This window comes from Rattus norvegicus, chromosome 2 (genome assembly GCF_036323735.1).
Source record: "Rattus norvegicus strain BN/NHsdMcwi chromosome 2, GRCr8, whole genome shotgun sequence".
In the NCBI taxonomy this organism is placed as follows: domain Eukaryota; kingdom Metazoa; phylum Chordata; class Mammalia; order Rodentia; family Muridae; genus Rattus; species Rattus norvegicus.
Genome location: NC_086020.1, coordinates 177050733 through 177063082, shown reverse-complemented (window position 1 = coordinate 177063082; position 12350 = coordinate 177050733). Strand labels below are relative to the sequence as shown.

At 54.8% G+C, this 12350-nt stretch overlaps 1 protein-coding gene across 8 annotated transcripts; it reads left to right on the top strand.

The window, feature by feature from the left end:
* The first annotated feature begins 203 nt into the window (after positions 1–203).
* Adam15 (ADAM metallopeptidase domain 15) lies at positions 204–10720 on the top strand. Of its 8 annotated transcripts, none has more exons than XM_008761203.4 (23): positions 204–414; positions 1650–1759; positions 2352–2428; positions 2825–2903; positions 3290–3366; positions 3455–3680; positions 4533–4598; positions 4689–4757; positions 4836–5005; positions 5124–5208; positions 5655–5803; positions 5909–6083; positions 6266–6358; positions 6517–6821; positions 6910–7105; positions 7306–7383; positions 7977–8049; positions 8271–8409; positions 8776–8845; positions 9404–9475; positions 9880–9951; positions 10179–10303; positions 10407–10718. In XM_008761203.4, the coding sequence occupies exons 1-23, from the start codon at positions 336–338 to the stop codon at positions 10447–10449; spliced, it is 2628 nt and encodes an 875-aa protein (XP_008759425.1). In that variant the 5' UTR covers positions 204–335; the 3' UTR covers positions 10450–10718. The 8 variants fall into 8 exon arrangements, with proteins under 8 accessions (XP_008759425.1, XP_063138493.1, XP_017446545.1 ...); NM_001399128.1 differs by having other exon boundaries at positions 234–414; positions 3455–3647; positions 10407–10720; XM_063282423.1 differs by lacking the exons at positions 10179–10303; positions 10407–10718 and adding an exon at positions 9562–9625 and having other exon boundaries at positions 217–414; positions 9880–9899.
* The last annotated feature ends 1630 nt before the right edge of the window (positions 10721–12350 follow it).

The window sequence follows — 12350 nt, the reverse complement described above, 5'->3', positions numbered from 1 at the left end:
TCCTGTGGCTGGTGCTTCTCAGGGATCGGGGACTGGGTGATCCGGAAGAATGGGCCCGCACAACCCGCACGAAGTCGGGCCACAGACCGGACGCAGGATGGAGAGAAGGCGCGAGCGAGCCTTGTAGGGTTCAAGTCGATCCCTGTAGTTGCCGGAAAGTGGCTGCGCTGGGCGGCAGGGGCGGAGCCTCACCCGGGGTTGGGCGGAGCCTTAGCCGGGGCGGGGCGGGGCCTAGTGGCTGTGCTGCGCGGAGCTGGTGTCCGACGCGGCCCCGGCTGCTCCTCCACGCTTAGCCCCGCACCTGCTGCCCTCGTCCGGCCCGGAGCTCCGCGGCCATGCGGCTGGCGCTGCTCTGGGCCCTGGGACTCCTGGGCGCGGGCAGCCCTCGGCCCTCCCCGCCGCTGCCAAATATAGGTGAGTTCCCAGCCGATAGTGGGTCGAGGGGATAACTGGAAAGCGGTACAAGGAAACCCGGAGGCATAGGGGTACTGGGGTCTGACGGAGCCTAGCCAGAGAGCAGCCTGCCCGGTCTACTGACCAAAGCCTAGGGCCAGGATATTTGGCGGGGAGGAGGAGGATGAGGAGGAGGAGGAGGAGGAGGAGCAGCAGCAGCAGCAGCAGCAGCAGCAGCAGCAGCAGCAGCAGCAGCATAGGGAGGATGGTGTCTTCTCCCCAGAAGTCCAGAGTTATCCCCGCAGACACTTTGAGTCTCCAGCACTGAAGAGCGTGCCCGGGACCCCCTCTGATCATGGAAAGTCACTCCGTAGGACTGACGTCTCTAGGGCCTAGCTGTCAGTTCTACTCTATGAAATGGCAGGACTAGACACGGCTAGTGGGGTTTTAGTGAAAAGGATTATTTTCAGCCGTTCATTCCAGACCTGGGCGGCCAGCACCGCTCACTCGGGTGCGGTTGCCACCAGAAGCCTGGTGAAGCGGGAGGGGCCCGGAGGAGCCAAGGGAGGGAGCATTCGCCAGGAAAGAGACTGGGACACCAACTCCTCCTTGGAACTTTCACTTCCCGCTGCTGTCTTGGGCTGGGGGCCGAGAGGGTAGGCGGGGGGGGGGGGGGGTGGAGTGTCCGGAGAGGAGCGGGCCATTGTTGGGGGGTGCTGGCGGAGGAAGCGGAGGCTGTTGGGAACGGGTGCGCCTGACTGGGCATCAAGGCTGTTTAGAGAGGTCGGAGTGTTTGCACTGCTCACCCAGAGATGGGCGTTCCCGGTAGGCATCTCTACTGTGAGGGAAAAGGAAGGGCAAGTGGGCACCAAGCCATAAGGCTTCTCCTAGTCCTAAGAAAGAGCATTCCTGATTGGGTGGGGAGTGTGACTGAGAAGGGATGGGAACAAGGGAGCCACCCCCGTCCCTCCCCACCCCACCTCCGTGAAAACCTTGGGATTGGCCAGAGGGAAGACAAGGAGGGGCTGCAAGTGGATAAGCTGAACTTGCTTTGGAGACTTATGGGTGAAATCCGTAAGTTGGGAAAGAACCCCTTCCTTCCCGTACCCTCCTTTAAATCCCAGCAGGCAGTGCAGGAGCCCTTAAGTCACTGATAGCCTCATGTTCTGGGAGTCAGTAGGTCTGAGGACACAAGTGACTTCAGCCTTGCTAGGGATTCCCTTAGCAATCTCTTAGGATGTTCTGGGACCCTGCAGGAGGTACTGAGGAAGAGCAGCAAGCCAGCCCAGAGAGGACCCAGAGTAGATCCTTGGAGAACCAGGTTGTTCAGGACAGCCCCCCAATTAACCTAACAGAAGTGCTTCAGGTAAGTCCCAGCCTGCTAATAATATTTTCTCCATTCTCACCCTCCACATCATTAATCATCTTGAGGGCAAAGTTTGGCTATATGGCCAGTAACAGATCCATCCAGGTCCCGGTACTTTCCCTCAGCACCTGGCTTCACTCAGCTCTTTTCCCTCTACACATACATGTGTCTGCCCCAACTGGTCCATCCATGTACACTGGGAGAGTTCTGACACTAAGCCTCCTTCTTTCAACTCCTGCTGTTCTCTTTTTCAGTGGGGGAGAGGTCTGGAAAGGGACAGGGACAGACAGACAGATGCACACTTTCTGAAGCTGAGTCAGAGGAAGGGCTGGGGCCTGTGCTGGGTCCTTCATGGTGCTTCCTCTCTGGGCAGGAAGCCGAGAAGGGGTGGCTCAGATACCTTCCTTGACCTCCCCACATAAGCCCCTAGAACAATGCCCCAGTCCAGGCAGGGTTTCCTGGACCCTCCCATGGGATCCCCCAACCAGTGACCTAATCATTGGTTCTCTCCTGAGAGCCTGAGGTTTTCTAGTTATAAAGGATAGAAGTCGTGGGCAGGGCTAGGGAGGTGACATGCCTCTGGTGTCCACAGACTGGTTTACCTGAGACCCTGAGGATTGGATTGGAGCTGGACGGTGAGAATCATATCCTGGAGCTTCAACAGAATAGGTAAGGTGGCAGGCATGAGTACTTACTGGGAGGTGATTTACATAACCTTTCCCATGCACCGAGTACTAAGCACCTACACTCAGGGACTCCTTCACCCCAATCCTATAAGGTAGATGCTATTATGTAGTTATCCTGCTTTAACATCTGACGACGTTACAGCCCAGAGAAATTAAATAACTTGTCTGAGTTCATACAGTTATAGATGTCAAAAGTCATACTGGAACTCAGGCAAGAGGAGATAACAGCTCATCCTTCAGACTCTGTGGCCTCAGGGGAACTGAGTGGTTAGATTGGTGGCATTGCCTGGTCCTTAACATATCCTTGTCCACCTCAGGCCCTTGCTTTCACTGCAACACCCTGTGAGGTGGCTCAAATCCTGCTCTCTTTTCCTCACAGAGATCTGGTCCCTGGCCGCCCGACTCTGGTGTGGTATCAGCCTGACGGCACCCGAATGGTCAGCGAGGGGCACAGTCTGGTGAGTCAGGCTTTCGTGCTGTTGCAGGCCTGGGCAAAAGAGGGAAGGAAGAAGAGAGGATGGCAGCCCTGGAGGAAATGGGAGGGTTCTGCCTGTCTGCCTGTCTTTTTTTTTTTTTTTTAAAGATCTATTTATTTTATGTATATAGTTCTATAGCTGTCTTCAGACACACCAACAGACAGCATCTGATCCCATTACAGATGGTTGTGAGCCACCAAGTGGGTGCTGGGAATTGAACTCAGGACCTCTGGAAGAACAGCCAGTGCTCTTAACCACTGAGCCATCTCACCAACTCCAGGTTCTGCCTGTCTTTGCTGGCTTTGTCTCTAGGGTTGTCTGGTCTTCCCTGTGAGCTGGTGCTTACTAATGTGGTTTCCCTGCTGTAGGAAAACTGCTGCTATCGAGGACGAGTTCAGGGCCGCCCCAGCTCTTGGGTCTCCCTCTGTGCCTGCTCTGGGATCAGGTACTGTGAGTGGGTTATATATCAGGGGAGAGGATAACACAGTCAGGCAGGGTGTCAAAACACTCTGACTCTCCATCTTTTTCGTTAGGGGGCTGGTAGTCCTGTCCCCTGAGAGAAGCTATACACTGGAGCTGGGACCTGGAGACCTTCAGCGTCCTCTCATTGTTTCTCGGATCCAAGACCTCCTCTTGCCAGGCCACACCTGTGCCCCAAGCTGGCATGCATTTGTGCCCACCGAGGCAGCACCAGACCTCCTTTTGGAACAGCACCACCTTCGCAGGGTGAGGAGACAGACTCAGAGCCCAGACCCCAGGGTGGGTAGCTGCTGCTGCTGACTGAACCACCTCCATGTTCCCAGCACGTGTGAACACTGCCTCCTTTGCTCTTCCTAGCAACCTGGGAAGCCAGTGCTGCCCAAAGCTCTATTATGAAGAAATTGTAATTCACAAAGATGGAGGCTACACTATAGTGTGAAAATGAAAGCAGGTTGCTATGTCAAGTGCTCAGAACTGTGCCAGAATACTACTGTTATGTGATGTCAGCTGTTATTCGGTTGTTTTGGTGTTTGTCTGTCTGCCTCCTGAGTACCGGGGTTAAAGGTCTGCACCGTCAAACCCACCCATAGTAGGTTTTGGTTTGCTTTTGTTTGTTTGTGTTTGTTTAAAGATAGGGTCTCTCTATGTAGCCTTGGCTGTCCTGGAACTTAACCAGGCTGGCCTTGAACTCACAGAGATCCACCTGCCTCTGCCTGTGCTGGGATTAAGGACGTGTGCCAGTATGCCTGGCTTTAGTTCGTATTTTTAAAAATAGAAGGAAGACAGGTTTGACGGTACACAAGTGTATCCTAGCAGTTGTTTGGGAATCAGAGGCAGGAGGGGATCGAGGTCACTACCGACCTGAGCTGCACCTCAAGACGCTATCTGATAAAAACCCAAAGTTTGGTTTTGTTTTCAGTGAGAAGCAGAGTTTGGAGTGGGAAAACACAGTCCCATTATCAGCTTCTTAATCTGTTCTTGGTCCACTATGGGCAGGTCTCTGACCTCTCACGCTCCCCACAAGGTCTTTATCCTCTTAACTACTCAAAGTAGGCATAGACTCACCATGCCTAGCCTGAGGCCATGGCCCTGGGGAGAATCTGCCTGACACATCCCATTTCTTGTCCACAGCTTAAGCGGGATGTAGTAACAGAGACGAAAATTGTCGAACTGGTGATTGTGGCTGATAATTCAGAGGTGAGTGTGTTGACACAATAGCCCTCTCCCTCTCCCTGCCCCATCCCCACTTTCCTATCACATTTCAAGGTAACCCCACTTGGCCCCCAGGTCAGGAAGTACCCTGACTTCCAACAACTGCTGAACCGAACACTAGAAGTGGCCCTTCTGCTAGACACAGTGAGTCTGGGGCTGGGTAGGAAGCCCATTGCTCTCTTACTGCAGCCCCGCCCCTTTTCTGAGCCTCCGCCCATTCAGTTCTTCCAGCCCCTGAATGTCCGGGTAGCACTTGTGGGCCTAGAGGCATGGACCCAGCGCGACCTGATAGAGATGAGCTCCAACCCAGCTGTCCTGCTAGACAACTTCCTCCGCTGGCGCCGGACAGACTTGCTGCCTCGACTGCCCCATGATAGTGCCCAGCTTGTGACGTAAGGATCCCAGTCTCCGCTCGGAGCCTGATGCTATCCTGTCAGGGCCGAGTGCGCCTCCCTTCTGTTCCCGAGGCTCCCGATGGCTTTAGACTGATCTCTCACCTCTGTCCCACAGTGTTACTTCCTTCTCTGGGCCCATGGTGGGCATGGCCATTCAGAATTCCATCTGTTCTCCTGACTTCTCGGGAGGTGTGAATATGGTAAGCGATCTGCAGGTCTCCTCATTTCCGGTTACGCCTTTCCACTGTCTGGGGGCCTTTATTCACCGAACACTCTCTTCAAACTTGTCCAAGCTCAGAGCTGTGGGGAAAGAAGGCAGAGGGCCACAAAGTGGCCTTTACTTGTCCCAGAATTCGTGTGTGACCAGTTCATCATGGAATACAGAGTTGTCACCTTTGCGTTTCTAGGGGGAACAGGAGGCCCAAAGGCAGAGGTGATATCTAGGGGATATATGGGGTAGGGAAGTTGAGCTAGAACTTAGATTCCGTGCAGACAGGCTTGGGCTCTCCCACTTTAGTAACAATTAAGGAGGGAGCAGTATCCAGGGGAACAGATGTGGAGGGAATGGAAATAGTTGGGGTTGGCTGTCCATTGTGTTGAGTCCAGGCTGGGGTCAGACCTGGGGTGTTTCCCTCCCCGATGACAGGACCACTCGACAAGCATCTTAGGAGTTGCCTCCTCCATTGCCCACGAGTTGGGTCACAGCCTGGGCCTAGACCACGATTCACCTGGGAACAGTTGTCCCTGTCCAGGTCCAGCCCCAGCCAAGAGCTGCATCATGGAGGCCTCCACAGAGTGAGTAACAGTGGGGGTGGGGGGGGGGATGGGATGTTAGGACGAATGAGAGTAAGGCAAGGTTGGAAGAGCCTCTAGCCCAGCTCCCCTTGCTACTCTCCTCAGTTTCCTACCAGGTCTGAACTTCAGCAACTGCAGCCGATGGGCCCTGGAAAAAGCCCTCCTAGATGGGATGGGCAGCTGCCTCTTTGAATGGCCACCCAGCCGGGCCCCTATGTCCTCTTTGTGTGGAAATATGTTTGTGGACCCTGGAGAGCAGTGTGACTGTGGCTTCCCAGATGTGAGCTCCTGACCCCAAAGCCTTGCCCACTCCCATCTGTGCCCTCACCCTGATTATTCAGTCCTAAGTTTCCTGGGTAGCTTTCTGGCTCTGACCTGGGTTTGCTCCCTGGGTGGACCGACCGGATGGCCTGTGTGCTGGAGCTGCTCTGAGGCTCAGCTCCCTCTGTCCCTTGCCTGCAGGAGTGCACTGATCCTTGCTGTGACTATTTTACCTGCCAGCTGAGGCCGGGAGCACAGTGTGCATCTGACGGACCCTGTTGTCAAAACTGCAAGGTGGGCACAGACTAGGCCTCCTGCAGAGCTCACCCTCCAGGTGCCAGGGTCAAAGACTCACCCTGAGTTCTGACCCTGAGCTCTGACTCTGAGCTCTGACTCTGAGCTCCTGGCTGACTCTGCCCAGTGCCTACTTTGATGTTCTCCACCCTCCACAGTTACAGCCAGCTGGCTGGCAGTGCCGCCTTCCCACAGACGATTGCGATTTGCCTGAGTTCTGCCTAGGAGATAGCTCTCAGTGCCCCCCTGACATCAGGCTTGGGGACGGTGAGCCTTGTGCTAGTGGAGAGGCTGTGTGTATGCATGGGCGCTGTGCCTCCTACACCCGGCAGTGCCAGTCGCTTTGGGGACCTGGGGCCCAGCCTGCTGCACCACTTTGCCTCCAAACAGCCAACACTCGGGGTAATGCCTTTGGGAGCTGTGGGCGCAGCCCCAGTGGTAGCTACATGCCTTGCAACCTTAGGTAAGTGGAGAGAACTGGCTTTTCCTGAGTCTGTGGGAACCTTGGTGCTTCTTCTACCAACCCTGCTTGCCTTTCTCCCTACCCCCAGAGATGCCATTTGTGGGCAACTACAGTGCCAGTGGGGTAGGAACCAGCCTCTGCTGGGCTCAGTCCAAGATCAGCTCTCGGAGGTCCTGGAAGCCAATGGGACACAATTAAACTGCAGCTGGGTAGATCTGGACTTGGGCAATGATGTGGCCCAGCCTCTCCTGGCTCTACCTGGCACTGCCTGTGGCCCTGGCCTGGTGAGTAGTGACTGAAGCCAGGTGGGAAGGCATCTGACACACAGCAAGCTGTGCCCGGGAAGCCAGATTCTTCAGCTTAAAGTCTTGTTTTCTCAGCCAGCTTCAGTTTCATGTCTGTGAAAGGGAGCCTCACAGCCTCACAGGCCCCTGTCCCTCTAAAGCTTTGAGATGTGATCTCTGCTTTTCTCTCTATGGAGCAGGTGTGCATCGGCCATCGATGCCAGCCTGTGGATCTCCTGGGAGCACAGGAATGCCGCAGCAAATGCCATGGCCATGGGGTGAGCTGGTGTGGAAGGGATGAAAGGGGAAGGGAGCCTGGTGAAGGGAAATGTACGGACTTAGAGGCAGACATGCCTTGGTTCCAGTCTTTGCCACTTCCTGGGGCATGATGTTAGCCTCCTGGGGGTGTTCCCTCTTCCAAGTGGGCATTAAGAGTGCTGCCCGTATCCTGAGAGCGGCTAACTAGTGACCAGCCTATTAAAGGTAGTGTTAGCTTGCTGACATTTCCCCTGGCATGGATGAAGATGCCCCCTCTCCACGACTGTCTGTCTATCCACTATCCACAGTGCTCCTGTCAATCTGAGAAGCCTTGGGGTAGGGGTGGGGTGGGGGTGAGGGTGGGAAGAATTCTTGAAAAGCTGGCAGTGGTGGTGCATGCCTTAGTCCCAGCACTTGGCAGGTAGAGGCAGGTGGATTTCCGAAGTCGAGGGCAGCCTGGGCTATAGAGTGGATTCTAGCAAAGTCAGGGATACACAGATAAATCCTGTCTTGGAGAGCAAGAACAAAACAAAACAGAAGGAAAAGGAAAGTCACTCACAGGGAAGCGGTCCTGTCTTACAAATGCCTTCATCGCTCACTTTTGTACCTCCAGGTCTGCGACAGCAGCAGGCACTGCCACTGTGACGAGGGCTGGGCACCTCCTGATTGCATGACCCAGCTCAGAGGTAGCTAGAGGATGGGCCCATGGCATGGGGAAGGGTGGGAGAGCTTTGACCATCTCCTTTCTCCTTGGTCCCCTTCCTGACCCCTTTACTCTGTGTCCCTTGACTCTGACTCATGAAGCTGTCTTTGGTTCCTGAGGACTTGGCCTCCTCCCTACCTCTGTTCCTCTTTCAGTAGAGAGTTCTTAGCCATACCTACCCTCAGTTTGGACCTCTCTCCATAGCAACCAGCTCCCTGACCACAGGCCTGCTCCTCAGCCTCCTGTTGTTATTGGTCCTCGTACTACTTGGTGCCAGCTACTGGTACCGTGCCCGCCTGCATCAGCGGCTCTGCCAGCTCAAGGGATCCAGCTGCCAATATAGGTATAAACATCCTGTTCCTGCTGCTATTTCCTTCGATTAGGGACAGTTCTGGAACCCTGATTCTAAAGGCTCCAAGCCATGCAGTCCTTATCCCTTGTTTCTAAGTCCCAACTCTCAGACCGTGAGTTTTCTGACTACCATTCCTACCTACCCACCTATCATCTCTGCCCATTTCCCTTAACTTCACCCCCAGAGACTAGGGCCACTTCTCCCAGGACTCCAAGGTAGGGGAAAGGGAGCCTTCTTCTTCTTAACCACACCCCTAAGCCACACACAGCTACCCTCCAAGGGCCATGGGGTTAATTTTTCCCAGATCAGCAGGTAGGTGGCTAATTCCACTTTCCCTTTGCCTTTCTTCATATTCAGGGCAGCCCAATCCGGTCCTCCTGAGCGACCAGGACCTCCACAGAGGGCACAGCAGATGCCAGGCACTAAGGTAAGCCCTGGATGCCAGAGGAAAGAGAGTCCACGTTACTTGCTACCTACCTCAGGGCCTCAGAGGTAGCACTAAAGGTTCAGGACTCAGAAAAGACATGAGTGCTCAGTCAATTCAAGGAGTCAGGACCAGTAAGTAACCAGGCAGAGAAACAAGTACAGCAAGAGTGGATGAGCCAGTCACCCCCAGGAGGCTCTGCTGAGCTTTGAGCTGTCCAAATCAGTGGCTTTGAGAGGTGGTTCTAGCCGTGCCCTTCACCATGACCAGAGCTATGGGATCATGGGGCCTTGTGCAAAAGGATCTTCCGAGTTCTAAGATCTGATAAGGCCCAGGACATCATGTGTGAAAGGATGCCAAGTGCCCAGGGCCTAAGCCCCTCTACCTTTAATGGAGTCAGCCTTCGTGTCCCACCATCACATGCCACTCCCCGCATGCAGCTCATTGACCTCCCACTGCCTCTGGGGCCCCGCTGCCCTGTCTGAACACTAACCCCTTTCTGCCCACATCTGTCTGTTTCCTCCTGCCCATTCTGCCTGTCTGCTCCTCCTGCCCTCTCAGCAAGCTAATGTCAGCTTTCCAGTACCCCCCTCCAGGCCGCTGCCACCTAACCCCGTGCCCAAGAAACTCCAGGTAAATCTGGGCTGGGCCTTGCCCTGGCTCAGGACAGGTGGGAGGTGTGGTGCCCAATCGCAGTTCTCATCCCTGCTTCCCCCCAGTGGTGTTCTTCATTAGGGGACCAGGGTGCCCCCTCAGCCTTCAAAGTCCCAGAAGCAGCAAAGGGTGAGCCTCCCGCTATGGTCTCTACTACCACCTGGTGGTCAATAGTAGGACTACAGCCATCAGGGGCTCCACGATTGATCCGCACCTTCCTTCCCCGAGCCTCCTGTCAATTGGCAAGCACCCAAAGCCCTCTGCGCATGCTCCCATTTTCCCTCGAGCCCCCTGGCTGACTTTGCATGTTGACCCCTGGGTAGCGTCTGCATGCTCACTTCCTTTGACCGCGCTTTCGATCCACCGCTCCTCTCTTTGTTCAGGCTGAGCTGGCTGACCGATCCAATCCCCCCACTCGCCCTCTGCCCGCTGACCCTGTGGTGTGGCGCCCAAAGGTAACAGTAAGGGGGAGCAGGACATTGCCTCTCCTACCTAGAGCCATGGTGGCAATGGGCCATGGGAGACAGGATACCTCCCTCTATGTCTGAAGGCATCTATCCCAGTGGCACCTCTGGTAGTGACAGGTTTGTTTGGAGACAAAGGTGACCTCTAGCACTGCTCCTAGACCCCTGCATTGTGGGTGAGAAACATGACATCCTTCCAAACTGGCCTTCTCTCTCAGCCTCAGGGGCCTACCAAACCCCCACCCCCAAGAAAGCCACTGCCCGCCAACCCACAGGGCCGGCCCCCGCTGGGTGACCTGCCTGGCCCAGGAGATGGAAGCTTGCAGCTGGTAGTGCCTTCCAGGTAGGTGAAGAGGGTGTTGCTGAGGATAGGTGCCTTGCTGCCCGTGAGGCATCTAGGTAAAGAGTAATGACCCTTTTTTCTTCTTGGCTTTTCTAAACTCCAGGCCTGCCCCACCACCCCCAGCAGCATCTTCGCTCTACCTCTGACCCCTCGAGATTCGGCTGTCTCCTGCTCAGTTCTAGGACTTAAAGTGGAACCTCTGTCTGAATCTCCCACAAAACACTAGAGAAGCAGAAGCTTAGACAATATGGCATCCAGCCCTAAAGAACCACCAGGCGCTGTTCAGTAGTACCTGGGACCCACTGAATTACCTGCAGCTGAGTGTTGGGAAGGGGCTGGGGCTGGAGTAGGTGGTGGAAGGACGGGAATGTGGTCTGTCTCTGCTCTGTTGTAATAAATGTGAGGTCTTGGAATATGTCTGCTCCTGGAAGCTGGGTAGTTCCTGCTGTGTTTGCAGGCCTGGCCACTAGGAGACGCTGCTGGGTCAGACCAGGGCCTGTCAGAGAGGACGACTTCCCTGAAAGGGTCAATAAGAATGTGTCATTTGGGATGCCTGTAGCATGTTTCTGCCCAGTCTGGGACGGATGGCCTCTGGTCTCCCAAGTTCTCCCCGACAATGCTACTCAGCCCCCACCACAGCTATAGACCAATGACCTAAGTCGTCAGACCTGCATCCCCACCCTCTGACCAGTGGCTGGGAAAATGGATCTAACTGGTGTTCTCAGAGACCTGAGCCTGGGCGGAGCAGGGCAGCGGCTGCTTGGATTCCAAGGCTTCACACCTGCCTCCTCCACCTCCCTGCCCCCACCTGAAGTTTCCAGAACAAAGGTGCTTTGTACTGATTGCTACCACCTCATCATTTAGACCTCAGGACTGAAGCCTCCTGGGAGAGAGAAGGTGTGTGTGGATAAGGGGCAGGCCCCCCACAATGGTCACCCGGCACGATGCCTAAGGCTCTAGAGGAATGTCTGGGGGTGTCCCCAGAGCCACTTCAGTCCTTCCTCTGCCAGTGCAAAGCAAAAGAACAATGCATGGAAGGGAATTCTGCTTCAGCCTCCAAAAGTATCTGGAGTTTCAGATGCTAGCCAGTGTGTGTGTGTGTGTGTGTGTGTGTGTGTGTGTGTGTGTGTGTGTGTGCGCGCGCGCCTGTGTGCACACACTCCCTGCCCCCAGTAGGATCTTCCTGTGTAGTTCAAGCTGACTAGAATGCTGGATTGAGACTCTGGGTGTAATTCATGTGCCATCCAGCTCCAGCCTCCCAGACTTCAGTAGGGCTTTCTACCTTGAACCAATGCAGACACAAAGGACAAGATCTAAACAAAACCAAACCAGCCTTCTTAGCTGGTGGTGCATAAGCGCGTGGGTGTAATTCCAGCACTGGGGAGGATGGGGTAGGAGGATCATTGCCAGTCTGAAGCCAGCCTGGGTTACAATATAAGTTCCAGGCCAGCCAGACTTTAGTGTTAAGACCCCGTTTTAAACAAAATAAAGCACAACATAGGATTTGAAAGAAGACAGCCTTGGTAAAGTGGTTACCTGAATTTGGATAACCAGCACCAGTGTAAAAAGCCCTAAGTTTAGTGGTTTACTTCGGTTAACCCCACCGTGGGTGGGAGGGGTGAGGTGGGGCTAGGAAACAGGAGGCTCCCTACCCCCCTCAACCCCAAGCTTACAGGACTGCAAGCTGAACCAATCAGCGAGCTCCGGGTTCAATGAGAGACCCTGTCTCAAAAAATAAGGTGGAGAAGGAATAAGGCAAGACCTCCGCCTCATGACAACTCGCGCCGACACGTACACACACACAGAAAACCAAAGCGGTCAGATACTAATTCCTTAGTGGAATATCCCCTATGCCACCCTCTCCCAGCACAGTGAGATAACAAAGGGAAGCTTTGGCTAACCTGGAGCGCACAGGAAGCGCAAAGGGTTAACAAGAGTTGGCTCTGGGTGGAGAGGCGGAGACGAGTTTTCATTGGTGGAAAGTTACCCAGGGGTGTGGTCTAAGAGTCTCCACACCCCCTCCTCCTTTCCGTACCCCCCACCCCCC